Consider the following 23,330-nt stretch of genomic DNA (forward strand, 5'->3'; position numbering starts at 1 on the left):
CGTGTAATGGAAATTTTACCACAGCCGCTCGCGATGCACAAACAGGAAGCCAGCAGAAAGTGTGGCAATTGGCTGTAGCCCCGCTCAGCTCCTCCAAGCCACGAGGACAGGGACGGCCATAAAAGCAGCGCGGGTGCAGCGGGTGGAAGGATGGGTCCAGGAGCTGCAGGTGAGAGGTAAGGCTGCACTCCCCTCTGCAGGGCTGATTCCCCCTCCTCTTAGAAGCTCTCCCTGCTTCGTTCTGCTGGGCTCCTTCTTGCACAAGGGGAGGCTGGGAGGGCTCTGCTGCTCCTTCTTTGCTCTGCACAACTTTATACTTTTCCATTTGGCTTTTCCTTCTCTGCAAAGCATTAAAAAAGCCCCGAAAAGCTCGATAGTGGGTTTGAAATAGAGTAAACTGAGATGATAAAGCTGTGGCTCCGCAGTGCCCTTCATTCCTGCCTGAAAGGTTTCTCTTTCATTGACCCCAGGCAAATCCATTGCTCCATTGGAACAAAATAGCTAAGTACCTGGAAACACACCTGGCTCTGTCTATGCCAGAGCGCAGGGGAAGGTGATAGAACCCAAATGGAGCAAGAAATCCAGAAGGGACTGAAACCAATGCTTAATTCCCTGGTGCCTTTTCTACAGCTTCCTGGGCCTGCTCAGGCTTTGCATTAAGGTTGGTGGTGCTCAACTTGAAAAATCCTTCCCTTTGATTCTGCAGTTAATCGTCAACGTTTTAACATTCCTCCCTCCATGCATAAGGCAAATCACTGCCGTGAGAGCCCCATCCCCACAGAAGCGATTTTAAGCACCCCGTAGCATTAGGAATCTGAACTCCACCCATTACAGATCCCACGGAGCATCTCTGCAGAGCTGGGGGCAGGTTTTGGGGGGCAGATTTGGGTGATCCTTGCAGAAGTGCTTTGATGCTCCCAGGGTGCTGCCATCTGCAAACGGGAGCAAAGGAAGGAAATCTGTTGCTCCATCTCTGTCCTTTTAGCACAGCCCATGGCCAGATTGGGATCTGTGGGGCCAGAGCCGCCCTGTGCCTATTAGGGAGGCACTGGGTTCATGCAGTGTGTAGCAGCCCAGCTCTTAGCCCTGCACTCTGGTTGTGCAAAGGCTTCCACGAGCACTGGTTGCAGGAGGAAGCACAGCGTGCATTTGGGAAGAGGCCGAGCCCTGAAGAACCTCATGGTCAGGCATGGATGCAAAGAAACTGAGGCAAAGAGGAGCTGAGGGGCCACATCTCTGTTCTCTCTTGCAAAATCCCTCTGGATGGGGGGTCTGGGTGGCTGCAGGACACAGGACGAGGGGTGTGGGGCGGTGGCTGCCTGAGTGAGGGGCACCTCGAGGACTGTCTAACCTGAGAATGGTGAAACATGAGGGTCAATCTCAGGTTCGTCAGCCCATGAGATGCCTTCTCCAGAGCAGGATGGGCAGCGCCGTCCCCGCAGCCCCAGGGATGCAGGGAACATCACTTCTAGAAAATGAATGAGTGCTGGTACAGCTGCTGGTAGGGATGGGGTGGGATGGGGAAAGAACACGTAGCAGGAGCACACAGAGACCAGCAGCACTCTTTGAGAGAAGCTTCTAGAAGCTTCACTGCCGTCACGGCCCACAGGGCAGGGGTTCCTGCCTGCAGCTCTCTGCTCACGAGCCAAGAGGCTCCGAGTGCTCCCAGTGCCTCATTAGGAGCTGCTCTGCCTCCTCCCTGCTGCGAGGCCACGGCTGCACGGCAGCACGAGGCAGTGAGCGGAGCTGGGGGTGAGCCTGGCATCCCTGAAGCATCGCTACCGTATCGCTCCTCGTGCTCCTGAGCAGAGGAAGAGACAGCAGCATCCCTGCGAGCGACAGTAATGAGTCCCCAGGCGGCACAAGGGGCCCTTCAGCACCGAGTGTGTCAGTAATTTGTGATGGATGAAGAAATGAGGATGGTCGGGTTTGTTGTTAGGTTGGTTGCTTTTTTGTGATCTTCTGAGTTGAGCTTCCTAAAATAAAACAAACAAGATGCAATTACCAGCTTCATCATCTTTCCAACACTTAAGTGATTAATCCTAAAGCACTGCAAGAAAAAGGGTCCAAAGCATCACCAGCCCCAGTGCTGGCCCCCTCAAGGCCGCTCAGCTTCAGCCACGAGTTACTCTGCAGCTGGGGGTCATTGGGAGCCCCCCCTTATTGCCACCTCAAAGAATCCTTTGGCCTTTTGTGTGACCCCCAAAAAGCAGCCGAGCCCTCGTTTTTTGGGTTGCTGTGCACAGAGTGTGACTGGAGGGGTTCTCGCTGCGTGCTCAGATTCCACTTAATGTTTTTCTTTCCTTCTCTTGAAACATTCATACGGGAATTTTAACTGTAGAGGCAGCACTTCTGCAAGTTGAAGTGGTTGCTGAGCTCCAAGTGCTGATGGAAGCTCCAGCAGGGAGGGAGGAAAAGGCAAACAAACGACTCCGATCTGATACAGAGGTGTGTATCTGTGTGGGGCGACACGGCCAGGAGGAGAACATCTTTCGTGCTCCATTAAAGGAGGAATATTGCACTCCAGAAGTGTATTTAGGCTTCGGAATTAAAGTTGTAAGCTGTGTGCTCTCACACAGTGACTCACTGCCTTCACTTTGTGCATGGAAACTTTGCCTGTGAAATGCAGAGCAGACCCAGCCCAGACACTGGGTTTGAGGGGGGATGGGGGGGAGCTGGTGTGGGTCTGTGTCCAGCAGCACAGCATGGGAGGGGGCTCAGCTGCAGCACTCACACCTCATACCCACCGTTCTCTTCAACCCCACGAACCCCCCCAAACAGCCATTATTCATCCCTCCTCATCGCCCTCCTATGGACCCCACAGAAAGCGCTCACCCTTCACACCTCCATGTCTCCCCACGAACTTCTCCCTAACACCTTCCACCCCACATGGCCCCGTTTGCATCCCAACATCATCCCCTGTGCCCCCACGTCCACAGGCACCCACCAACACCCCCACGTGCCCCCAATGATCATCTCCCCACCATCACCACCCCATATCCCCCCGCCCAAGCACTCACATACCCCGGGCATCCCATCCCAATCACCCCTATACACTTCCACAATCCCCCCCTCCCCACATCCCCCCAGTTGCCCCCCGTGCCCCCGTGGCCGTTCAGCACCACGGACAGCTCCCCGCCCGGTTATCACGTGCGGGGCCACCGCCCCGCTATAGCGCGGTCACGTGGCGGGGTGGGTGTTATGGGGTGGGGGTGCCGCCCCTATATTATAGAGCACGGAGCGGGCGGGCGCTGCGGGCAGCGGGAGCTGCGGGACGAGCAGCGGCAGCGGTGAGTATCCCATTAACCCCACACCGCATGGGAACGGGGTCCTGAGCCCCCCGGGGGAGAGGGAGGGGGTCCGGGTTTACATGGGGGTCCTATGGCCGGGGTGAACCTAAAGCATGACCCACCTCTGAACCATGAGGGTCCCGTGTCTGGGTGGTGGTGGGTCCCGCATGTGCTGGGGGTCCTTGTCTGTCCCGATCCCGGGGGGTGGGTCGCGTTAAACTGGGGTTTAATTCCAGTTCCCTCGGTGGGATCCCGCCCGCAGCTCGGGGGGCTCTCACTCTTCGGGTGCGCCCTGACCGCAGCGTTTGGGGGTGTTTGGGGACGGGGGGGAACCTCTTTTGCAGGTATCCGGTCCCCCACCCCCCCCCTTTCCCCGGACCCGGAGCGGTTGCGATGCGGCTCAGGATGATTTCGGCTGCCTCCGTCCTCGTGCTGCTCTTCCTGCCCTCGGAGAGCTGCTCCCCGCTGCAGCCCCGCTGGGAACCGGCCGCCCCTCGCCCCCCAAACGGACTGTGCCGACCGCGGGGGGCAGCGCCCGGCCCGGACCCACCCCGAGCTCCGCGGGCGCTGCAGGCGGGGAAGAGACGAGAAGGGAAACCGAACTCACTGGATCTCACCTTCCACCTCCTGCGCGAGTTCCTCGACATGTCCCGGGAGGAGAGACTGGCGCAGAAGGCGCTCAGCAATAAGCTGCTGCTGCAGAGTATAGGGAAGTGACGGGAGGGGTCGGAGCCCGGAGCTGGGACCCCCCCCCCCTCCCCTTTCTCCCTCGGGACCCCCCACCCCTCGCGGTGCTCCCGCTGCTGCGCATTAAAGTCGCCGTCGCACCTGCCCCGCGCTGTGAACCCCCCGTTCCGTGCCGGGGGGTTCCCTGGGTCCCGGGAGCAAAAGGGATTCCCAGGGTAGGAGTGAGGAATGGGATATGGGATGGGGTTGGAGCATCTCACCCTACGGCCCCAACTCTATGCGGCCCCCCTTTGTGCCCCTCACACCCACATTTTGGGCGTCCTCTCATGCTCCAGGCTCGCTCCCTATAGCCCCACTCACCCACCCACAACGCAGGGTGTGCGTGTTGGGGGTGGGAGGGAGGGTCAGAGCACAACCCCTGTGCAGCTCCAGCAGCAGAGCTGGCAAATCTCACCCAGAAAAGTGGAAGTGTCCCCCACTGAGAGGTGCTGGGGATGGGGAAAAGGGGTTATGGGGGGCTGTAATGGGCAGGAGGCACTGATGTGAGGGCACACAGACATGGCTTCAGCTGCTGAAAGGGCTGCAGGCAACAGTGAAGCCCCAGCAATGAACCCTCGCTGATCTCAAAGCAATCTGCGCCGTTTGGGGTCACACATGTGGGTGGGGGGGGATGAGCTGGGGTTTGAGGTGGGTCAGAATGGGGCTGAGCACCTGAACCCCCCCCCCACACACACACACCAAGGTGGGGTTCTATGCAGGGCCAGGTGGGACCTCGGGGGGACAGCGAGGGAATGAGGGCAGAAATGAAAAGCTCAGGTGATGAGCAATGCTGTGATGTGCAGCAGGGAGGAATGTTCACATCGCTGCTCAACCTGCCCCTACTGCAAAGCAGCCAAAGCTGGGCTGTGTGCAGCTGTGAGTGCTCCTGTGCCCACTACACACAGCAAAGGGGAATCACGACCCATAGAGTCCATGGGAGCAGTGGGTTGGGGTGGGTGGGATCCTGCCCTGCAGAAGGGGCTGCTGCTCAGCACCAGGATTTGTGCTGAATGGAGCTCAGAGCATCACACAAAGCTCAAACACCACAGAGCAAAGAGGCCGGGTTACAAAGGGGAAAACAGTCAACCCAAAAGAACCAAAGCCCGATAGCAAATGTAATTTTAAATGTAACCCCAACTGAGCTGTAGCCTCTGCTCCCCCAGCCCCAAACAGCCCCAGCACTCACCAACAGCTGCCTTCACCCAGAAGCTGCACAGGTTCACTTCTATGGGGCTGGAGGGCAGGATGGGAAGGATGCTCTGTGGGATCCCTCTCCCATTCAGCACATTGTCCAGGGGCAGAGCTGTCATCACACTGATCCTCCAGAATTTGGCTGCTGATGGTTAAAAACCAAGCAAACAACAAACACGTTAAACAAAAGGCAGCTATGGTTGCAAACAAGGTGTGTATGTGTGCAGACAGCCCTCACCTGCATCGCACCAACAGCACTTTGCAGCAGCATCCAGCACAGGTAGAAGGGTGAGCACTTACAGAGCACACAGCTCCCCATACATACACTGCCCTGCATCTCTGACCCCAAACAGATCCAGAAAGAAAAAGCCCATACGTGTTTTCTGCATTGAAAACATTTATTTTACAACAGTGGTTTCAAGATAACTTAGCAATCTTTATTTGAGTTTATATCTGGACATACGATACACAAATTACCATGCTAAAACATAAAAGAATTCCTTCTGCTGTAACTGCAGGTATGTACAGGAGCTCAGTAGTATCCAGTGTTACAATCCACAAAGTTCTGACAGCCACATCTACTTACATACAATTCAAAGTATGGTCCTTTAGTGACATAACAAAATATATATATGTCTATATTATAATTGCTTCTCGGATGCATTTATACTTTGATTGGAGGGGGGGGGGGGGGTGTAGGTTTTTTGTTTGGTTGTTTGTTTTTTTACAGTCTTTTTTCCTTTGCTTTCAGCCACGGGTTCCCCCCACCCCACAAGCAGCCCCACATGCCCCACAGATCACTGCCTAATATCAGCTTTATGGTGTGCACCAGCTCCAAGTCCTACAAACCCTGTGAGCACTACAGGCTGAGCCCACGGGACAAGCCAAAGTGCTTCCAGTATCACCCCTGGGTTTCAGCTCCTTCCCTACAGCAAAGCCAGAATGGTGAAGCCCAGCTCCTGTTGAGCAGCCTGGGGCTGAGGGATGATGGCAGAGCTCAGATAGATGCTGCCCTGTTTGGATGCCCTCACTGCACTGACAGCATGGAAAGCAACTGCTACAGACCACCAGAATAAACCCACATTGCTGGTGGGGGGGGAAAGGGAGCAGAGCAACAACAGCACTCAAAGAATGGCCACTTTATATAAGAGCTTCCTCTACACATACACATGGATATATAAAGCCAGCAGTAATTCCCAGCATCTACCCTTTAAATGAGGAAATCCATGGCGCACGTTAACATTGGCATCTTGTTTTCAAACAGAAGTTTGTCTCCCAGATGTTTGGCATTTGGCCTGTGCAAACATAAAGACAGGCAGCTTCCCCCAGCAGCTCCCTCTGGCACAGAACACATCCTTATGGAACACAAGGAGCATTTCGGTCCCAGCACTGAAGCTGTGAGTGCAGTGCATGGAGCAGAACACAGACCCTGCAGGACTTGGGCACTGACAACTCCTGCCACTGTGTCAGCCATCAGTTACTCCCCATCAGGGCACTGTAAGCAGCTGTTGGTGTAGCAGTGCACTACGAGGTGATCTCCACTATAATACAGAGAAACGGCACCAAACGAGGAAGCGAGTTAAGCTCACACCAACCTTACACTACACACAGCGGAACTGGGGTTACATTGCAGCGCTCTGATTGTAGGGTTAACACCCAGGGACAGCATTTGGAATTAAGAACACGAGGCAGGGGCTGCCGAGTGCTCAACCTGTCCAACATCACATCCAGCTGCACTGAGTGGGGAGAACTGCAGCATCGACCTGTCCTAAACGAGCCAGACATGTCAGCAACACTGAAGGGCAGCAGTGAGACCATGGGCACAAACTACATGAGAACAGAGTGCAATGTTCTGACACAGCCTGACAAAGCACACAGGGGCCCCCTCTGCACCACACGATGAAACCGCTTTAAGAATAGGACAGGAATGTATTTTATGCCAGGTTCCACCTGTCAACAGCCCTATAAGCATTTATAGGCTCTGATACAGAGGGCTGGGAGAAGCACATCCACCCCACAACTGCTCACACCTCCATCCCCAGCAGCTGGGTGCAGGCTGTGTGCAGCCCGGTCCCAATGAGCATCACACACTGCGATGAGCACTAATATCTAAAGCAGTTTAAAATAAAACAATATTACAGCTTTAAAAATAAGACTGAAAAGGGAACGTGGCTGGAAAACATCACTGCGTGGAATCGGCACAAACCTACACCGGATCGGACGCCACTGAGGGTTAGGTTTATATACAGATAAATAATTCAGAACATCCTACATACGTCACTAACTACATGAAAGTGGCATCTAATGCCCTTTGTTTGCTTCAAGTGAGAGTGCAGCCGGGCATCCCCAGCCAGGGCAGCAGCTCCCTGTCTCCTCCCAGGCCCTGCAGACACACAGAGGGGCTGCTGGGGGCCATCGTGCACCATGAGGAGCTGCAGTGCAGTGCAAGAAGTGCTGCCAACTGGGTCCGTGCACTGGGAGGAGGTTGGGCTGCTGACACGGAGATCTCAAGCATCTCATAAAACAAATGATAAACTAACAGGGATGTGACCTTTACAACCAACAACAGAAAGCAAAGCTCAAGCTTTAATTCTGGCATTAGGCTGAGCAGAGGATGGCAGCGCTCAGGTGAGCTTTGGCAGGAACCATTCTGTGTGTGCACAGTGAGCAGGGCTCAGTGCCCGCCAGGCTCTGCTGCTTTGCAGCTCCAGCAGCCCACAGCCCAAAGTGCACCACATCTGTTCACCATTATTTCCAGCACAACTTCACTAGGATACATTTGGCCATTTGTTAGAGCCCAGGATGCTCTTAACACCTTATTGATGATGACACAACCAAGCAGGCATTCACCTATTCCTTATACAACTCAGGAACAAGTACATTAATAACTTTAGATTCGGAGGTTTCAGAGTAACCTGGGCAAACCTATCAAAGAATCTGGATATTTACTTAAAAATGTGTTTTCTCCTCATTCCCCTGCGCTGCTCCCTTGGAGCACCCAGCACATCACACTGGCACTAACAGGACAGGACTAAGGTGCCATTCACACACCACCCACAGAACAGCTGAAAGGAACCCAGCAGCTCTTAGAGAACTAAACCAGCACATTTATCCTGCACATCACCCTTAGCAAGTAGTGCAAAACACAGAGAAAGGAATTGCCTCAGCTCTGCCGTCAGCAGTCCCAGCAGCTGGTCCTTGTGCTACACACCTGCATGGACACAGTATTACAGCACACTGTGTTAACTTCCTTCTGCTGGTTCTACAGACCCAGCCACACCAACACACTCATTTACACAGCCACAAAGCAATACCAGCTCTGTTACCAACAACATGAAGGGACCCGTGCAGCCCATAAGGGCAATTTTAGCCAGCCAGCTCTGAGGGAGGAAGCCTGCAGATCATTGTGCAGCTCAACACTGAGACATGGCACCAGGCAGAACCTACAAGGACAGCCAACCTGATGCTATTCAAGCTTTAAAACTGCTTTTCTTTTTAAGGGATAGAAAGAGAAAGCTTTAATTAAATAAGGACCTTGAGCCAAATAATGCACTGCTGTCCTCAAGGCCATCCAGGAGAGAGTTTCTGAGTTAGAAGCATCTTCCAGTCACCCGCAGCATTTCAGGATGGAAGGAATTAACGAGTGTGTTACTTCAATCTAGTCAGTTATTTAGGAGTGTTTTGAATCTCTGATGTGGCACCAAAAGCATCCCTACCTGCAGCAGGCTCACACGCAGGCAATAATCACCCAGCTCACAGTGCACGTGTCCCAACTCAGCACCCAGACTGCAGTGATAACGCTCTGCTCTGTCCAGCCTGCTCAGTGTGGCTTTGTGTCAGACTTGGTGTGCACTGCCACGTGCAGCTCATGCAGATGGAGTGAAAATATGTTCAGAATGGTTCTCTGGTAGGAGATCCCCCCCCTTCACTTCCCGGCTGTTTCCTACAGACTGACAGTGCTCTTTGTCCCCTTCCCAAGGAACACCTGTATCTTGTAAAAGAGCAGCATGAAAGACCTCAAATGAAACCTGGGATGGAAGGCTGTGAATAGCCTCTCCATAGAGACAGGTGACCAACAGGGAAGGGGAGATGGAGGTACAAAGGACAGGAGAAGCATTGTGATAGAAAACCATCAAGATCAAATTGAGGAGAAGGCAGTTAACTGCTAAACATGCCATGTGTAAGCTTACGAGTTTGCTGTTCCAGATCCCGACTCCGTATCATTTACAACAAGGTTATTAATAACAAAATATGCCAGCAATTCAGCAGCTAAAATGCCTATTGAACAGTTAAATCCCAACAAACAGCCGTTTCAAAGCAGTACTCAAACACGATTTGGCTTCAAAATAGCTCAGGAAACTTTGCAATCGTTTCCCCACTGTTGTTCTGAGGGAAAGAAGAACACTGGTGTAAACAAGTCTAAAGGTAAGACAATGTGCAAATCATACAATATCAACATAAAAAGTGTTTTGTTCTTTAAAAGCCATTTCGGTACTCCACAAAGATGCTTCATGAGAAAATTAAAGGGCTAACATATTACAGGAACTTTATAAAACAACACAGAACACCCCACTTGTTTAGCAGTATCTCGGATTATTAGACAACGATTATAAAAGGAAAATCATTAACATTTATGCTGTCACCTACTGCCTGCATTTGACTCACTTGCTCAGTGAAAACCAATTAACCAGTTTCACTTTTAAGATTCTCATGCATTCAAAGAAGCTGCTCTATTTGGTCTTTAGCATTTCAGGAAAAGGATTGAACTCAAACCAGAACAGAATTGTGCTTGAAGTTAAAGTCCCACCGCCACCACCACGAGAACCCACTCACAGCTGCCTTGTGACGCCCTACAGTTTGTGGTTACACCATCACTGAAGATAACCCTTGTGCATAAAGAGCTGCTCATCAACTTCATTGTTCAAAGACCGGAAAGTCTCCCTTCTCGCTTCTCAAGGTGTATTTATTTAAGCTGTAAACCAGCATTAAAAGAGAATTTTAGCATTTTTTTTGTTTGGTTCTTGGCTTTGTAAACTTGCTTAGGTAGCAACGCAGGAATAGAAGGAGGAATAAAAGAATTGGCTTGTTGCACCCAAATAAAAACCATGAGGGTTTTTTTTTAAGGGTCTTTGACAGCTTGGCTGTATGAAAGTATGGTGGCTCCTGTGAAACTTTAAGTCTCATTTGAGGCCAGTACCACTGCTTAAAATGCAGAACGTCTCCATCACACGTACTGTGACAACTCGATACATTACACCACAGACATTGAACGTAACTCCATACATGCTATTAAAAAATAAACCAACAACAAAGAAAACAACCAAAAAAAAAAAAAAAGAAAAAAAAGCCCAAAAAAATAAAACAAACAAAACAAAAAAGGAAGAGAAAGGAAACGTTAAGACCGTAGCTAAACTGCTTTACATACTGCATGCTACAGCACTTCACGTATCATCAAGATACGACACTGAAAGGTGACAAAAGGCTGAAGGGATTACAAAATACTTTCAGCAGGTTGGAAAGCTGCCTTCTTACTGTGGCAGAATTTCTCCCCCTCCCCATCCTCTACTTCTAATGTTCATGATTCTAGTGTTGAGTTGGCCATGTATATATATATTTTTTTAATCCGTTCTAATTACAGTGTTTCCTTAACTTAATTAAATCCATCAGTGTGGTAGCTAGGGTGAGAGTCAGCTGTGAGCTGGGTTGTCTCTGTGGCTGATGCTGGCTGTATCACAATAGGTGCGTCTGAGGCCTCTGAAAAGCAAACACAAAAGGTTTAGTATGCCAAGGCAGAGGGGAATAAAAAGCAGTGCTGTGAGCTTTGGTAAGCATAAGGTGCCTCTCTGCAATGCTTTGATAACACCATTGTCAGGGGGTGAGCAACTGCACCGTGCATCACTCGCTCTGCGTATTTCCATTGTCCTTATTGTTTCTTTTCTTTTCCTCCCCTTTTTCTTTCTTTCTTATTAACCCGTCCTTATCTTAACCTTGTGCTCTCCAACTCCCACCCCCCCAACACTCATTCTGCTGCGGTGGGAGCGAGCAAATGGCTGCACGGTGTTTATCTGCTGCTGTTTAAAACCACAACGCTCACCCATTTCTCTGAAGCTGACCTGACCACGTTCAGTGAAGACCCACCAGGAGTTTTCAGCAACTGTATTTCTTTCTGGTGCCGTTGTTACCCACACAACTGCTTAAACTCTTGTGCTACAGTTATTCCCCTGCAGGGACCTGCGCTGATCTCTCAAAGCAGGCGTTGCTCCTCACAGCACACAGAGCCCTCGGCCAGAGGCTGACACACTCTGAATACCAGAGGTTCTACAATCCCACAGCCCTCACAGCTGCATTACTTACCCCTTTCATCTGACTGCAACTGTGCCTCCAAGTCCTCTGGAGAGACGTAGTATTCCTGCTCCTCGCCTTCAGGAGGTTTAGGTTTACACTTCCCACAGCAGCAATTACAGCAGCAACACAGACAGCAGCAGCAGTAGCAGCCTGTGATGAGCCCACAGAACACGAACAAGGCCTGCAGAGGACAGAAAGCAAATTCCAGAAGTGAAAACAAATACGGTTTTCCAACGGAGTCCTTTAAGCATTTTAAATGCCAACCCAGAGCCATTTCTCTTTGTGCTTCAATTTACCTTTGCCCACCAGCTAGATAGCACGAAGTATGTGTTCACATTTTCTTCGCCAAACTGCTCTGCTACATACAGCCCCAGGGAACCGTATTTATCATAAATGTTTCGCTTTGTCGCATCGGTCAATATTGCATGTGCGTTATTGATCTCTTTAAATTTCTCTGCTGCTTCTGGATTATCGGGGTTTTTATCGGGGTGGTATTTCAGTGCAAGTTTCCTGCCAAAAGCAAAAAGAGATTCTAGATTAGATGCTGGGATTTGGGTTCCTCCTGGCTTTTTTGTTGGGCTTTTTTCCAGTTCTGCTGCTTGTCACTGAAGGGAACCTCCCAAATGCCAGTTCAGAATATCTCCATAAGTACAGTTTCCTTCATGTCTGATTCACTCCCCTGTTGATTCCAAAACGCTACAGCACTATCTAGCTTAACTCACAGGATTGATTTCAGAGCATTGGATTGGACCCTCGGAAATCCAATGGGAAAAATTAGGATCTTGAAGACAAGAAGAAAGCACTTCACCCCCCAGCTCCAGCAATTTCCACCAGCAAGTTTTGCTCCTGATAAAGCAAAGGCCAGGCTAACAGAAAAGAAACGCACCACAAGTCTCAGATTCAGCATCAAAGAACAAACACAGGCACGCTACAACAACTCATCTACAGTGTCTGAACACAAAAATAGAACAGAACCACTTGTGGTTAATTCACCAGTTCCCGTGCAGGTACGAGGCACTTCAGTGCAGGGCTTGCTAGAATAGAACCAGCTTCAGGAAATCACAACGTACCTCCCCATATCATTCTAGATCTCTTTCAACTACTTTCAACAGCAGCTCGCAGCCCCCAGAGATCACTGAACACAGCACAAAAACTCAGATTAAGCACTGATAAACCTGCAAATTCAGACGCAGCCCAAAGCAATAAAAGAAATCAGTACTGGCCAAGCAGCTCCTGCCTGAACGACTGCAGGTTGAGTCATTTGTGCTCCGAAGGAGAGAAATGATTCAGAATAATAGTTCTAATAGTTCTGCACCACCAAAAATGGTAGGTGACCTGCAGGGATGTACCACGAGAGCCCCATGTCTGACAAACACACAGAGGAGCTTGCAGATGTTCACACACCACAGCTCCTCAGGAGGGAAATATTCAGATAAATGTACAAAAAGGATTTGTGCAAGCATAGGTTTGGATGCACACACAAACACACGCATCACAGCATTCAAACAGTAAAGGGAGCGTGCACTTGAAACATTCATAAGCGGTAAATTATGCTGGTAGGGAAGATGACATTATTTAGGGCTGCCAAGAGTGACACCGGCTCAGAGAAGACTGAAATAATCACAGTTTTCATAATTAGAGGGAGGGTACATCAACTTAAAGAGGACTTATCTACTATCAGGTTGTGAGAGCAATATTTTTCACATCACATTTCCTATGTCTGCACAGATCCCACATCCCACAGGTCAGCAAAGGACATTCCAGATCAAATGGAAAAAAAAGAAGAAGTGGCCACTAAAAGAGCAGAAGAGGCAACAAGATTAAATGAAGTTCCAGGTATGAATGAGGCAGCTACATTTCCCCCTTGAATCCAGCTGTGCTATTCTTCCAAAGCAGAAAGCCTTCTAGGTTTTCCCCCCATGAGGTAAAAAGGTTTTTCAGTCTCATGTGCTAGAAGATGATTGTCCAAATATGCAGCTGGAGGACTCGGGGAAGACAGAGCTAATCCTGGAGCAATTTACTGATATGTTTCACTCAATAATTACTAGTGGTATGAAAAAGTGGCTCTGAAAGGGAAGAATTTCAGTAAACACTGAAGATTAAAACAGAACTTCTGAAAGGAGTAACCTGAAGTAAAGAAGACTGCTGACACCTAGTGTGATGTTAAACACACTGCCACTGCCCAGGTAGCCCCAACACGACTGCAGCTCACTCTTACAGGAAAGAAAAGATTGCACGTAAGCAGGTCTGGAGGGAATGTGGGAAGGAAGAGAGGATGGGAACACAACTCTGTTGTTTCTTTACTCAGTGTGAAACCATTCCACGTGCTTAAGAAAAAAGGGTTAAGAAAAACCTTCTTTTAAAAATAACTCCATGTAGGATAAGTGTTTTCTCATGTTTTTCTCACACAGATCTCAAATAAACCAACTGGAGACTATATGTAAATGCCTCACCTGTTGAGCACTTAATATCTGTTTTAATGGGTGGCAGATGCAAGACTTGAAGCTTTACCTGTATGACTTTTTAATATCATCAGAAGTTGCATTCTTGTCCAGTCCCAGCACGTGGTATAACGACTCTCCAGAGGTAGACAGCGAGCGTTGCCTCTGGTCTGCCATCTTGGACTAACCTGAACAGAGAAGCGTCCCTGCCCCAAAAAGAAAGAAAAAGATGAGATGAAGAAATGCTTAAACCAGGAAGAGCACAGACCTTAAAGAGATCAGCCTTGAAACTGGAGGCTTCGGAGTAAGAAACGTGTGAAAAATTCATGTTTTAGGTCTTAACGGGCTTTGAACAGAAGAGGCTCTTATAACATACGTGGAAGTTTAAAGGTTGCCAAAAAATCAACAGCTGAGCTACAGCTGTAAGACTCCCAAACACATCCCTATTGCTATTTCATTTTCTTTCCTGGTCTTAATGTTATTTACTCCCAATAACACCTACATGAGTAACTGAACAATAGACAAGCTGCTGTTAGATGGAGGCTGCCTTCTGCACCACATGTGCACAGAGGTGAGCACAAAGTTCCACCTCCTTAACCAGGGCTTTCATTTGTATTCTCCACTGCATGCATTCCGGTCATTAAAAGAAAAAACAACCATCTCCAAAACCCCATTTTATCCCTGAAACCAGGCACAGCAGAATCCTTTAGCCAAAATCCAACAGAACTAGGCCAATGCATCCCATGACAAGAGAGAGAAAACACCTGCCTGCTTTGGGAGGAGGCAATCTCCCCTTGTGAATCAAACATTTAATACATATGTTAGATAAATCCTGCAGCTGGAACTTGACTTAACCTCCTGCTTGCCAATCAGACACGCAAGACTCTCGAGGTGTCCCCTGAGCCGCAGGCAGGCACGGTTACGTCCTCTAACATCCTTAGCAGCTTAGCATTTGCCATTCTTTAGCTGCAGAACTGCAGCAAGGATGAGCATTGAAGAGAAGACTATTGGCTATTTTTGGATTATGTCATTACTGTTAGCCCACACCAGATTATGCAGACTTTGAAAAAGATATTTAAAGCACCAGACTTTTCTAATTTAACCCTTTATCTTATATAATAAAGCTAATAACTTCAGGTTTCAAAAGGCTACCTCCAAGAACTACCCTCAGACGTCCCCTTTTTCACTACTAAGTTCTTTATATGCTCTCAAAGCACTGATACGCTTCAAAAAACACCAGTTCAGTTTCTGCTAACACACAGGTATCATCATCATTCTTGTACATGGTGACTAAGAGGCACAGACACAAGCACCACACCTCCCCTGCACATCTCCAAGCCAACCAATGACAGCCCAGGTGTAGCAGCTTTAAATTAGACTGATACCTGCATCCAGTTTCTTTAAATGGAACTGCACCTACTGAACTTGTAAACTCTCATCTAATTTCCTTCCAGAAGTCACTGACAGCTCCGGTGAGTTTAATTAAATGTTACCTAATAAGAAAGCTTATAAATTAATAATGATGGTAACAGCAACATTCAGATATATTAGAAATCTGGAAGGCAAATGTGTCTTTTTTCTTTTAAAAATACAGCATAGAGCTACTGAATCCAATCCATACACAAGAGGAGAGGAAATTTATTAAGAAATAGGGCACTCACAAGAGGCATAGCCCTCTGGGAGCAGCTTTTCACACCAGCAGCCTCCCTGCCCCCTCTACCTAAGCAGTCCCAGTGCTGAGGTCAAAGACTGCTGATCCTGACGTCGAGCTGGTAATCTACCTAATCACAGCGCACAGCTGCCCTGTACAGACTCTCCCACCCATGGCCAGAACCACCTCCTCTTCCTCACACCCATCCTGGGACCTTCTCTCAAGCAGCTCCTGCCATACCCAGCAGCATCCAGCCCAGGGAAGCTTCTCTATCACCCCACCACAGTGCTACCTCAAAGTCTGTCGCTCTATTTAGGCCTAATGAGCTTCCTTCCCAGTCAGCCCAGCACACCCTGGGTGCACAGATGCTGCAGATCACAGGTACAGTCCCTGTGTTGATTAATCAAACCTCCACTGATACACTGGGCCAATGGGTTTGGTAAAAACAAATTCAGCTCGATCCAGCTGTGTCTGTCAGCCTGCAGGCTGCCTGTCAAGAATAAAGATGGACACAGGAATAACATTTCCTACTGCTACAGTTTTTAATCACTTCAATCTGAAAAGTTCAGGGTACCTGGGGTTCAGTGCAATGGGGTGCTTGAAGTTTCAATACCAGAATGAAAAGGGCACAGGCAGAAGAACAGAGGACAAGGTGCTAACTAGAATTCATCTGGGAAACTTGTTATTTAAAGGAACAGAACGGCCTTATTACGATGAACGTAACCTTTGGCTCTTCAAACATAGAACAGAATTAGAAATACAATAAAGCTGCGAGCTCTTTACATTTAGAGCACTCCACGAAACAGGATATTACCTATCCCACTGCTTTCACAAGTGGCTCTCATTCATAGCACCGAAAGCTGCTCTGTGTTTTTAAGGAGGGCTGCATCCAGCAGTAACAAGCCATCTGCTGTATGTTCTAAGCAAGCAGGATTCCCTCAAGAGGTTTCTCTCTGAAGGCTCTGAAGAAAGGTAATCCCCCAGATTAAACAGCAGTTTTTAACCATCTGTGCACCAGCACAGCCTGCATCAGTCAGCATGAACAGGAAACACACCTGCTGGCAGCACAGCCACACTGGGGTCATCAGTGCCATCTCAACAGAAAGATTTACATTAAATCTGATTGATGATCTGAAAACTGGCCTTAACATCTGACAGACATCAGTGGTAAACTGGGCCCTTTTACAGCTTTGAGCTTTGTTTCCTCAGTGTTACACTGCACGTAAATAAGCTGCCTTTTTTTAGCTATAAGATATACAAAACCACTCACCTGGTACCTGGTTTGCCTATTCTAAGCCAAGTGGTAGCTGCCTCCACACACCCCTGGAACAGGATCTCCTATAAAAGAGAAAACAAAAATAAATCCCTTTTCCACTGACGTGCTGAGGGCTCGTATCGAAGTTGTCATCTCATCACTTCAACTTAAGGCAGATCAATATTGAGGCCATCGGGTTAATGGCTGCAGTTGTACTCTCACACCGTCCCACAGCAGGATCAGCTGGCAGCAGGGAGCACATTCTGAGCTCTGTGTCTTTGGGTTTCCAAGATGCTTGTATTCACACATTGCCCTGTGACAGAAGTCCAACATAAAGTCAAGGTTATTTCTATTATCCGAAATGCAATGCAGTCAGTCTCCATGCTGTAACATATCCAGACGTGATCGGCTGTTAGACGAACATACAAATACTTTTAAGTGCAGACCCGGGGGCAGCGCTTCTATCTGTAGCTTCAGCCTCCGTTCCTAAACACACAGCCTAAATGAGGCAGCAGCACACAGACAGCTCTGAGCACAGAAACCATAACAACTGCTATCTGCTCCAGACTCCAGCCTTCTGCACCGTCGGCATTGGTGAAATAGCTGTACTTAAAACAAGAGAAGTGTGTTTTTTAAGTCTCGGTAATCTGTAATGTTGTTAGAGAGAGACTGCTAAAGGAGCTTAGCTGATGCAAAGGACTGCAAGCTGCAGCCAAAGAACCAAGTCTCACTTCAGCATAGAAGGGAGGGAACCTGAGAGGATCCAGCAGCACAAATCAGTGCTTCCAGTGGCCAAGGCAAAGCTGCACTGATGGCTGCAGGACAAGAGTAAGAAGAACTGCAAGTAAGAGAAGAAATGATCAGTTCATTTCCATCATCAATCCTTGTTTATTCTCTGCATCTTAAGTGTGAGGATCAGAAGAAAAGATGAAAGAAGGCTGACTATCAGCTAGCAGACGGGAAGGCCACATGAACACAAACTGGATCGAAGCCACAGCAAGAAGGTTTGTAACACAAATGAAGGGACACGCTCAGGAAAGTTGCCTGTTCTTCCATCTGTCTCACTTATACCAAAACCAGCTCTTCTAACCTCATTCGGCCCATATTACATTTCCCCACATGGACTGCAAAGCACTCAGCACCCCGTCCTCCCCCAGCCACAAGTCAGACAATCACTTTAGAGCCATCTCTCAGCCCTTAACACCTGCCTGCATCTGCCCCAGCTCTGTCAGAGCTGCTATTATCCAACAATCATGGAACGGAACTGCCAGCCCCCAGCCCCACACCTCATGGACACGTGTTGCATCACACTTACAGGTGATTAAAGAACTAACATCAAAAGCTGCTCACTACAGCAAGCTGCACAAGGTCCCTTCCAGAAGCAAGGCCTACCTCCAATCCTAAGCAGAGATAGCATCCACCATTAACAACTCAGGGGTTACACTGAAACTTGTAACAAACTTAAGGGCAGTGATACCAGCCTTGTTCCCCTAATTAGCTTAGCAGATTAAAATTCAGCCATGCAAGTCTGATGGCCAACCTGTTACAAAAACCTGTGACCTTGGGCTTACACAAGAGTGAGCCTCAAACCTCCTCTAGAATGGTTTCCACCCACAACCAAAACACCAAAGCACCAGATTCCCGTCTTCCACTCCCCCCCCCTCCTCACCTACATTAATTACTCCTTATAAATGTGATTCTTTCTGCCTTCCCTGTGTTGGGTTCATCACCTTTAGCAAAGCCACACCATGGTTTTATGGCACTACAACAGTCTATATAGCAGAGTGCAAGTGTCGCAATCCACACATGGCCATAAAAAACACAACTGCATCTGCTTACTCAGCTGCGTTAAAGTCTAAGGGAAAGCAGCAGTTCTTCCTGCCCACCTCCTTATTACCCTGGCTTCTCTATTAAAAAGCCTCTGCAGTGCTTGAATCACCGACTTCTCATTGCATGTGAGTGCATTGGAACCAACAGGAGACAGCACTGCTCGCTGCTGGGCACTGGATTCTTACAAGCAGCAGCTCCTGATCTCCGTGGTCTTTTCCAGCCTTAATGATTGTGACTGCAATGATCCGATGATTCTGCTGCTATCATTCGTGGGGGCAGATGGAGAGGCCCCATGGGAACAGGTGAGCACAGCAGGAGCAGGGAGCAACGTTATTCCACAACTGCTCCAACCAAACACACCGACCTTCCTATTAAAAAGCAACAAATAAGAACACAAAGCAGAAGCAAACAACAGAACGTATACAGCTGAGTTCCCAGATCCAACCACCCCAGCCATGGCACTCACAAGAGCAGCTAGAGCACAGCACCAGGACCCAATGGAAGCACCCTCTGAAGTTGGATCCTATTTTTTCCTCCTTTGTAGAGTAACTTGTTATCAGAAACCTACACCATCTCCCTTCCCAATCTAGACAGAAAGAAAGCAGCTTATTTTTCCCCCCTATGCACTTTTACCTTACTGATGTGGTCTTCCCAGCCCAAGGAAGGGAGTGCCTGTCCCACCTACCCCCCCATTGTGAGCGCTTCCATCCCAAAGGCTTTGCCTTTAGCCAAGTGGAAAGGCCAAGCACCTCTACAAATCCCACCTGCCATCTGCACAGCTGCACTTCCCCATTTCTGCTGGTGCAGGGGGAGGAGATGCCACCGTTTCCCCATTTCACTTCTCAAAGAAACTGCCAAAGAAATGGATGTGCTCATTTCCCCCTGTGATGAGCGGAAAGCACAAGCCTCCTTATGAGACCAAAGGTTAAAACGAAGCACCGTGAGTGTGCCATCCTCTCAGTTAGACACAAAGATGCCAAGGTCCCATCCAACCTAAGGCAGCCGGTGATTCCATCACTGTAAAAGAGGTTAAGGAAAGATTTTTGTTATGAGACCTGAACTGCCCACTACACAACCCAAACTTGTATGTATTGCTATGGCTGGGAAACACAATACACTCCTTCCCCACGGACACATGGTTGGTGCTGTGTGTGTACCTCATAATGTAGGTCTGTGACAGTGTGTGCTCAGGGCTCTGCTCGCTGCCTCTGCCACGTTCATTTGGCTCCAGACACCCACAGTGAAGGCCAGCGGTCGGCCAAGAGGCCTTCATCTGAACGGATAAACTCGTTGGTGTTTTCTAATTACACAGAACCATTTCATCAACAAAAAGATGCATCGATGGTTATTGCTGCTGTTATCTCACCCTGCAAACGTTCCATCTGCAATCCATGAGATGAGCTACATCCTCACAGCCCCGCTCAGCCCAGGCTATATAAATACAGACATGAGCCCATCAGCTAGAAATAATAAGGAAACTGAGAGGGGTGCCTGTCCTGCCCTACCTGGCTGTGACAACAGCAGCAAGGCTCATTCTGTGGCCTCATCCTTGCCAGCATGCAAAGAAAAGCCCCTCCTACATTGAGTTCTTCCAGTGGTGCAACTGGGATTACAAACACAGCACCTAAACATGCACAGATTTGATATACTCTTTTTTTCCCCACCTGATGCAAGAGCAAAGCCAGGAACCTGCCTGCTTTCTGTAGCTGATGTTTCAGCCCCATGGTGCTGAGTGCTGTTCAAGCAGTGCTGTGCTCACAACACAGTGGTGAAGCTGCCCCCATCCTTACAGGGTTACCATTAAACAGCAGTTTGCACACCCCCTTCATATAAGCAGCCTCGTAACAGCAAGGAAGGAAGAGTGGAAATCATCACCGGATGATAATTCTTAACAGCAAGAGGCTTTGTGCACAAGATACCAACAGCACAAGTCACATGAAGAAGCGTGGTTTTAAGATATGGGGCAGGAAATGGGGCAGAAGGGTTGTACCTACAGCACAGCTGGAGGAGACACAGGGTGCCAGCATCCAAGGGGCTCCATGCAGCTGCCACCCCATTGCAGGACCAGGAGCAGACATGGGGCCGCATCCATCGCCGTCCCATCCCACAGTCCACGCTGTATCCTGGGTAGCTGCAGCCACGCACCTCTGCTGATCCCAGTCACTGTCAAACTGAGTGCATCTTCCCCCAGAAGAAACCTCAGGGCCCTCTAAAAGAACCCATTTGTCCCCCATGAGCCCCCCAGGATCAGGAGATCAATGTTCTAAAGAAGAGATGCGGTTTGTCACCTGATTCTCATCCACCACTCAGAGCAATAAGGTGCTGCAGCCTCCCCTGTCACAGACACAGGCAGGTCAGTGTTGAAAGGAAAGCAAGCAGTCCTGCAGCTCAGGAGGAGCAAACAGGGAGCGAACCTGGAGCAGCCAAGCCTTGTGTTCCATGCCACGCACTGAGGTGGCAGAAAGTCCTGTAAGAGGAGCAAGGGCAGATGGAAGGGAAAAAGGGTATTTTTTATGCACCCTGAGATCGATTTCTCTTCCAGTCCAACCTGTGTGATCCCCCCTGTTTTCTCCCTCCTAGTGCACAATTAGAAGCAATTCATTGGTGCCATTGGATTTAGCACCTATTCCTCAGAGCCCTCAGGCTGCACCTCACCTGTTTCCATCCAAACTCCAACATCAAGGCCCAGCCACCAGCTGCCATTTAACCCTGTGCTGGAGTCATGGTCAGTGTGATGCTCCTACAGACACATGGCCCACATGAGGACATCAACCACCAGGCAGAAGAATCACTGCACACCAGTGCAACTGCATGTGTTTGGGCATGGCCTTCTTACAGCTGTACTGCATGAGAGCGGCTATTCAGCAGCATCTCCCACATTAACACCTCCATAAAAGCAAACCTAGAGATAACACTGCCTGCTTTGCTGGTCGGGGCCGGCTCTCACCTCGCTCCCAAGCAAGAAGCATCGTGCTGCACCCGGCCATAGAGCCAGCAGCACTGTGTCACCCAGCAGAGAGGTATCAATAAGGGATGAGCACAAAGGCAGAGCGCTGCCTCATCCCTCTGCTGCTCCTGGTTATACGGTGCATCCCCACGGCCTCCTGACCGGAATCCTTAATTCCATACGGCACAAATCAAGGGAATTATGCTGTGTCTGCAGGTTTCTGACTGGGAAGGTTTTTCTGGCCATACGTCACTCGTTAAGAGCATCATCATCTGAATTACGTGTAAAAAAACCACACTGAACGACGTAAGGAAGGGGAAGCACAGAGCACAGAGATCCCCCCCCTCCATTGAACGCCAGTCATGGTGAATCACTGCTAACACGTAACACAAACACTCTGCATTTAGGATTCACCTCTCCAGCCCCTGGGCTGTGTTCTATAGGGGTCTATAGGGGTCTATAGGGGTCTCTGCAGCCCCACGCCCCAACGCTGCTGCTTCCCCAGCCAAGCACTATGTGTGTGTTGGCAGCGGGAGGGCGGGATTTCCACCCCTCCCTCGAGCAGGAGGTTCCCATGGAAGGAGCCACAACGCCTCTAACTATTTATTATGATGATTATTTGTCTCCAGCCCGGCATAATGAAGGGATGCTTCACTACACACACAGCAGCTCGCTGGCCCCCCAGGGCACCCCCGGCCCGGCCCAGGCCCGTCAATGTATAACGTGGAGATGCCGGCACGGGGAACATCCCACTGAACCCGGTGCTCCCCCAGCCCCATAGCAGGCCCTGCTCCATCACAGCCCCATAGCAGGCCCTGCTCCATCACAGCCCCATAGCAGGCCCTGCTCCATCACAGCCCCATAGCAGGCCCTGCTCCATCACAGCCCCATAGCAGGCCCTGCTCCATCACAGCCCCATAGCAGGCCCTGCTCCATCACAGCCCCATAGCAGGCCCTGCTCCATCACAGCCCCATAGCAGGCCCTGCTCCATCACAGCCCCCTCAGGCCCCATCGCCTCAGCCTCTATTTAGGCCTCCGGTGCCTCCTCAGCCCCATGTAGAGCCCTGGGGGCCCTTTCCATCCCCACATCGCGCAGTGCCCCCTCAGGCCCCATCCACCCCCAGCCCCACATCCTCTATTGAGCTCTCATCCTCCTCAGCCCCACAGCGGCCCTTCATGCCGCACCTCCCCATCCCCACAGCCTCCATTGGGGTCTCACAGCCCCACACCATTCACCTCAGCCCCACAGCACAACGCCTCAGCCCACCCCCCCCCCTCCACAGCGGGTCGGGCCCAGCGCTGCGAAGCCAGGCCCGAATCGGGTCGGCACGGCGGCCCGGCGCTCACCTGCGGCCCACGGTCGGTCGGTCGGTCAGCGGGGGGCTGTGCAGCCCCGGGCGGGGCAGGACGGGACACGGCCCGGTGTGTGTGGGCGCTCCGCAGCACCGGGACCCGGCGACGCTGACCACGGCCGGGCGGGGGAGGGGCCTGCGCGGCGCGCAGCACACAGGGCGCATGCGCGCGCGGGCACGCGCAGCCCCCTCAGCCCCGCCTCCATGACGGGAGCGCGCGTGGGGGGTGGCGGGGGCGCGCAGAGTGAGCGTGGAATGGGGGGGAGGGAGCGCGCGTTGTGAGGGGGCGCGCAGCGGGGAC

At 50.2% G+C, this 23,330-nt stretch overlaps 2 protein-coding genes across 2 annotated transcripts; one reads left to right on the top strand and one right to left on the bottom strand.

The window, feature by feature from the left end:
• Nucleotides 1-3,163: 3,163 nt before the first annotated feature.
• LOC107323239 (uncharacterized) lies at nucleotides 3,164-5,885 on the top strand. Its single transcript, XM_015882106.3, has 2 exons — nucleotides 3,164-3,290; nucleotides 3,635-5,885. The coding sequence occupies exons 1-2, from the start codon at nucleotides 3,202-3,204 to the stop codon at nucleotides 4,005-4,007; spliced, it is 462 nt and encodes a 153-aa protein (XP_015737592.2). The 5' UTR covers nucleotides 3,164-3,201; the 3' UTR covers nucleotides 4,008-5,885.
• DNAJC5 (DnaJ heat shock protein family (Hsp40) member C5) lies at nucleotides 5,587-23,183 on the bottom strand. The gene is made up of 6 exons (XM_015881807.2): nucleotides 23,025-23,183; nucleotides 16,915-16,982; nucleotides 14,064-14,199; nucleotides 11,849-12,062; nucleotides 11,562-11,733; nucleotides 5,587-10,961 (listed from the first exon to the last, which is right to left on the bottom strand). Exons 3-6 carry the CDS (start codon nucleotides 14,168-14,170, stop codon nucleotides 10,858-10,860), a joined length of 597 nt encoding a protein of 198 aa, XP_015737293.1. The 5' UTR covers nucleotides 14,171-14,199; nucleotides 16,915-16,982; nucleotides 23,025-23,183; the 3' UTR covers nucleotides 5,587-10,857.
• Nucleotides 23,184-23,330: the final 147 nt, after the last annotated feature.

The sequence above is a fragment of the Coturnix japonica genome, chromosome 19 (genome assembly GCF_054131305.1).
Source record: "Coturnix japonica strain WE chromosome 19, WE-NBRP24, whole genome shotgun sequence".
NCBI lineage: Eukaryota > Metazoa > Chordata > Aves > Galliformes > Phasianidae > Coturnix > Coturnix japonica.

Bases quoted from the DNA above. Each gene is read 5' to 3' on its own strand.
- LOC107323239 (XM_015882106.3), top strand. From the start codon at position 3,202: ATGGGGTGGGGGTGCCGCCCCTATATTATAGAGCACGGAGCGGGCGGG. The intron at 3,291-3,634 runs GTGAGTATCCCA...CCTCTTTTGCAG, and splicing joins CGGGACGAGCAGCGGCAGCG to GTATCCGGTCCCCCACCCCC.
- DNAJC5 (XM_015881807.2), bottom strand. From the start codon at position 14,170: ATGGCAGACCAGAGGCAACGCTCGCTGTCTACCTCTGGAGAGTCGTTA. The intron at 12,063-14,063 runs GTAAAGCTTCAA...TGCTTTTGGCAG, and splicing joins GATATTAAAAAGTCATACAG to GAAACTTGCACTGAAATACC. The intron at 11,734-11,848 runs GTAAATTGAAGC...TGTCCTCTGCAG, and splicing joins TATCTAGCTGGTGGGCAAAG to GCCTTGTTCGTGTTCTGTGG.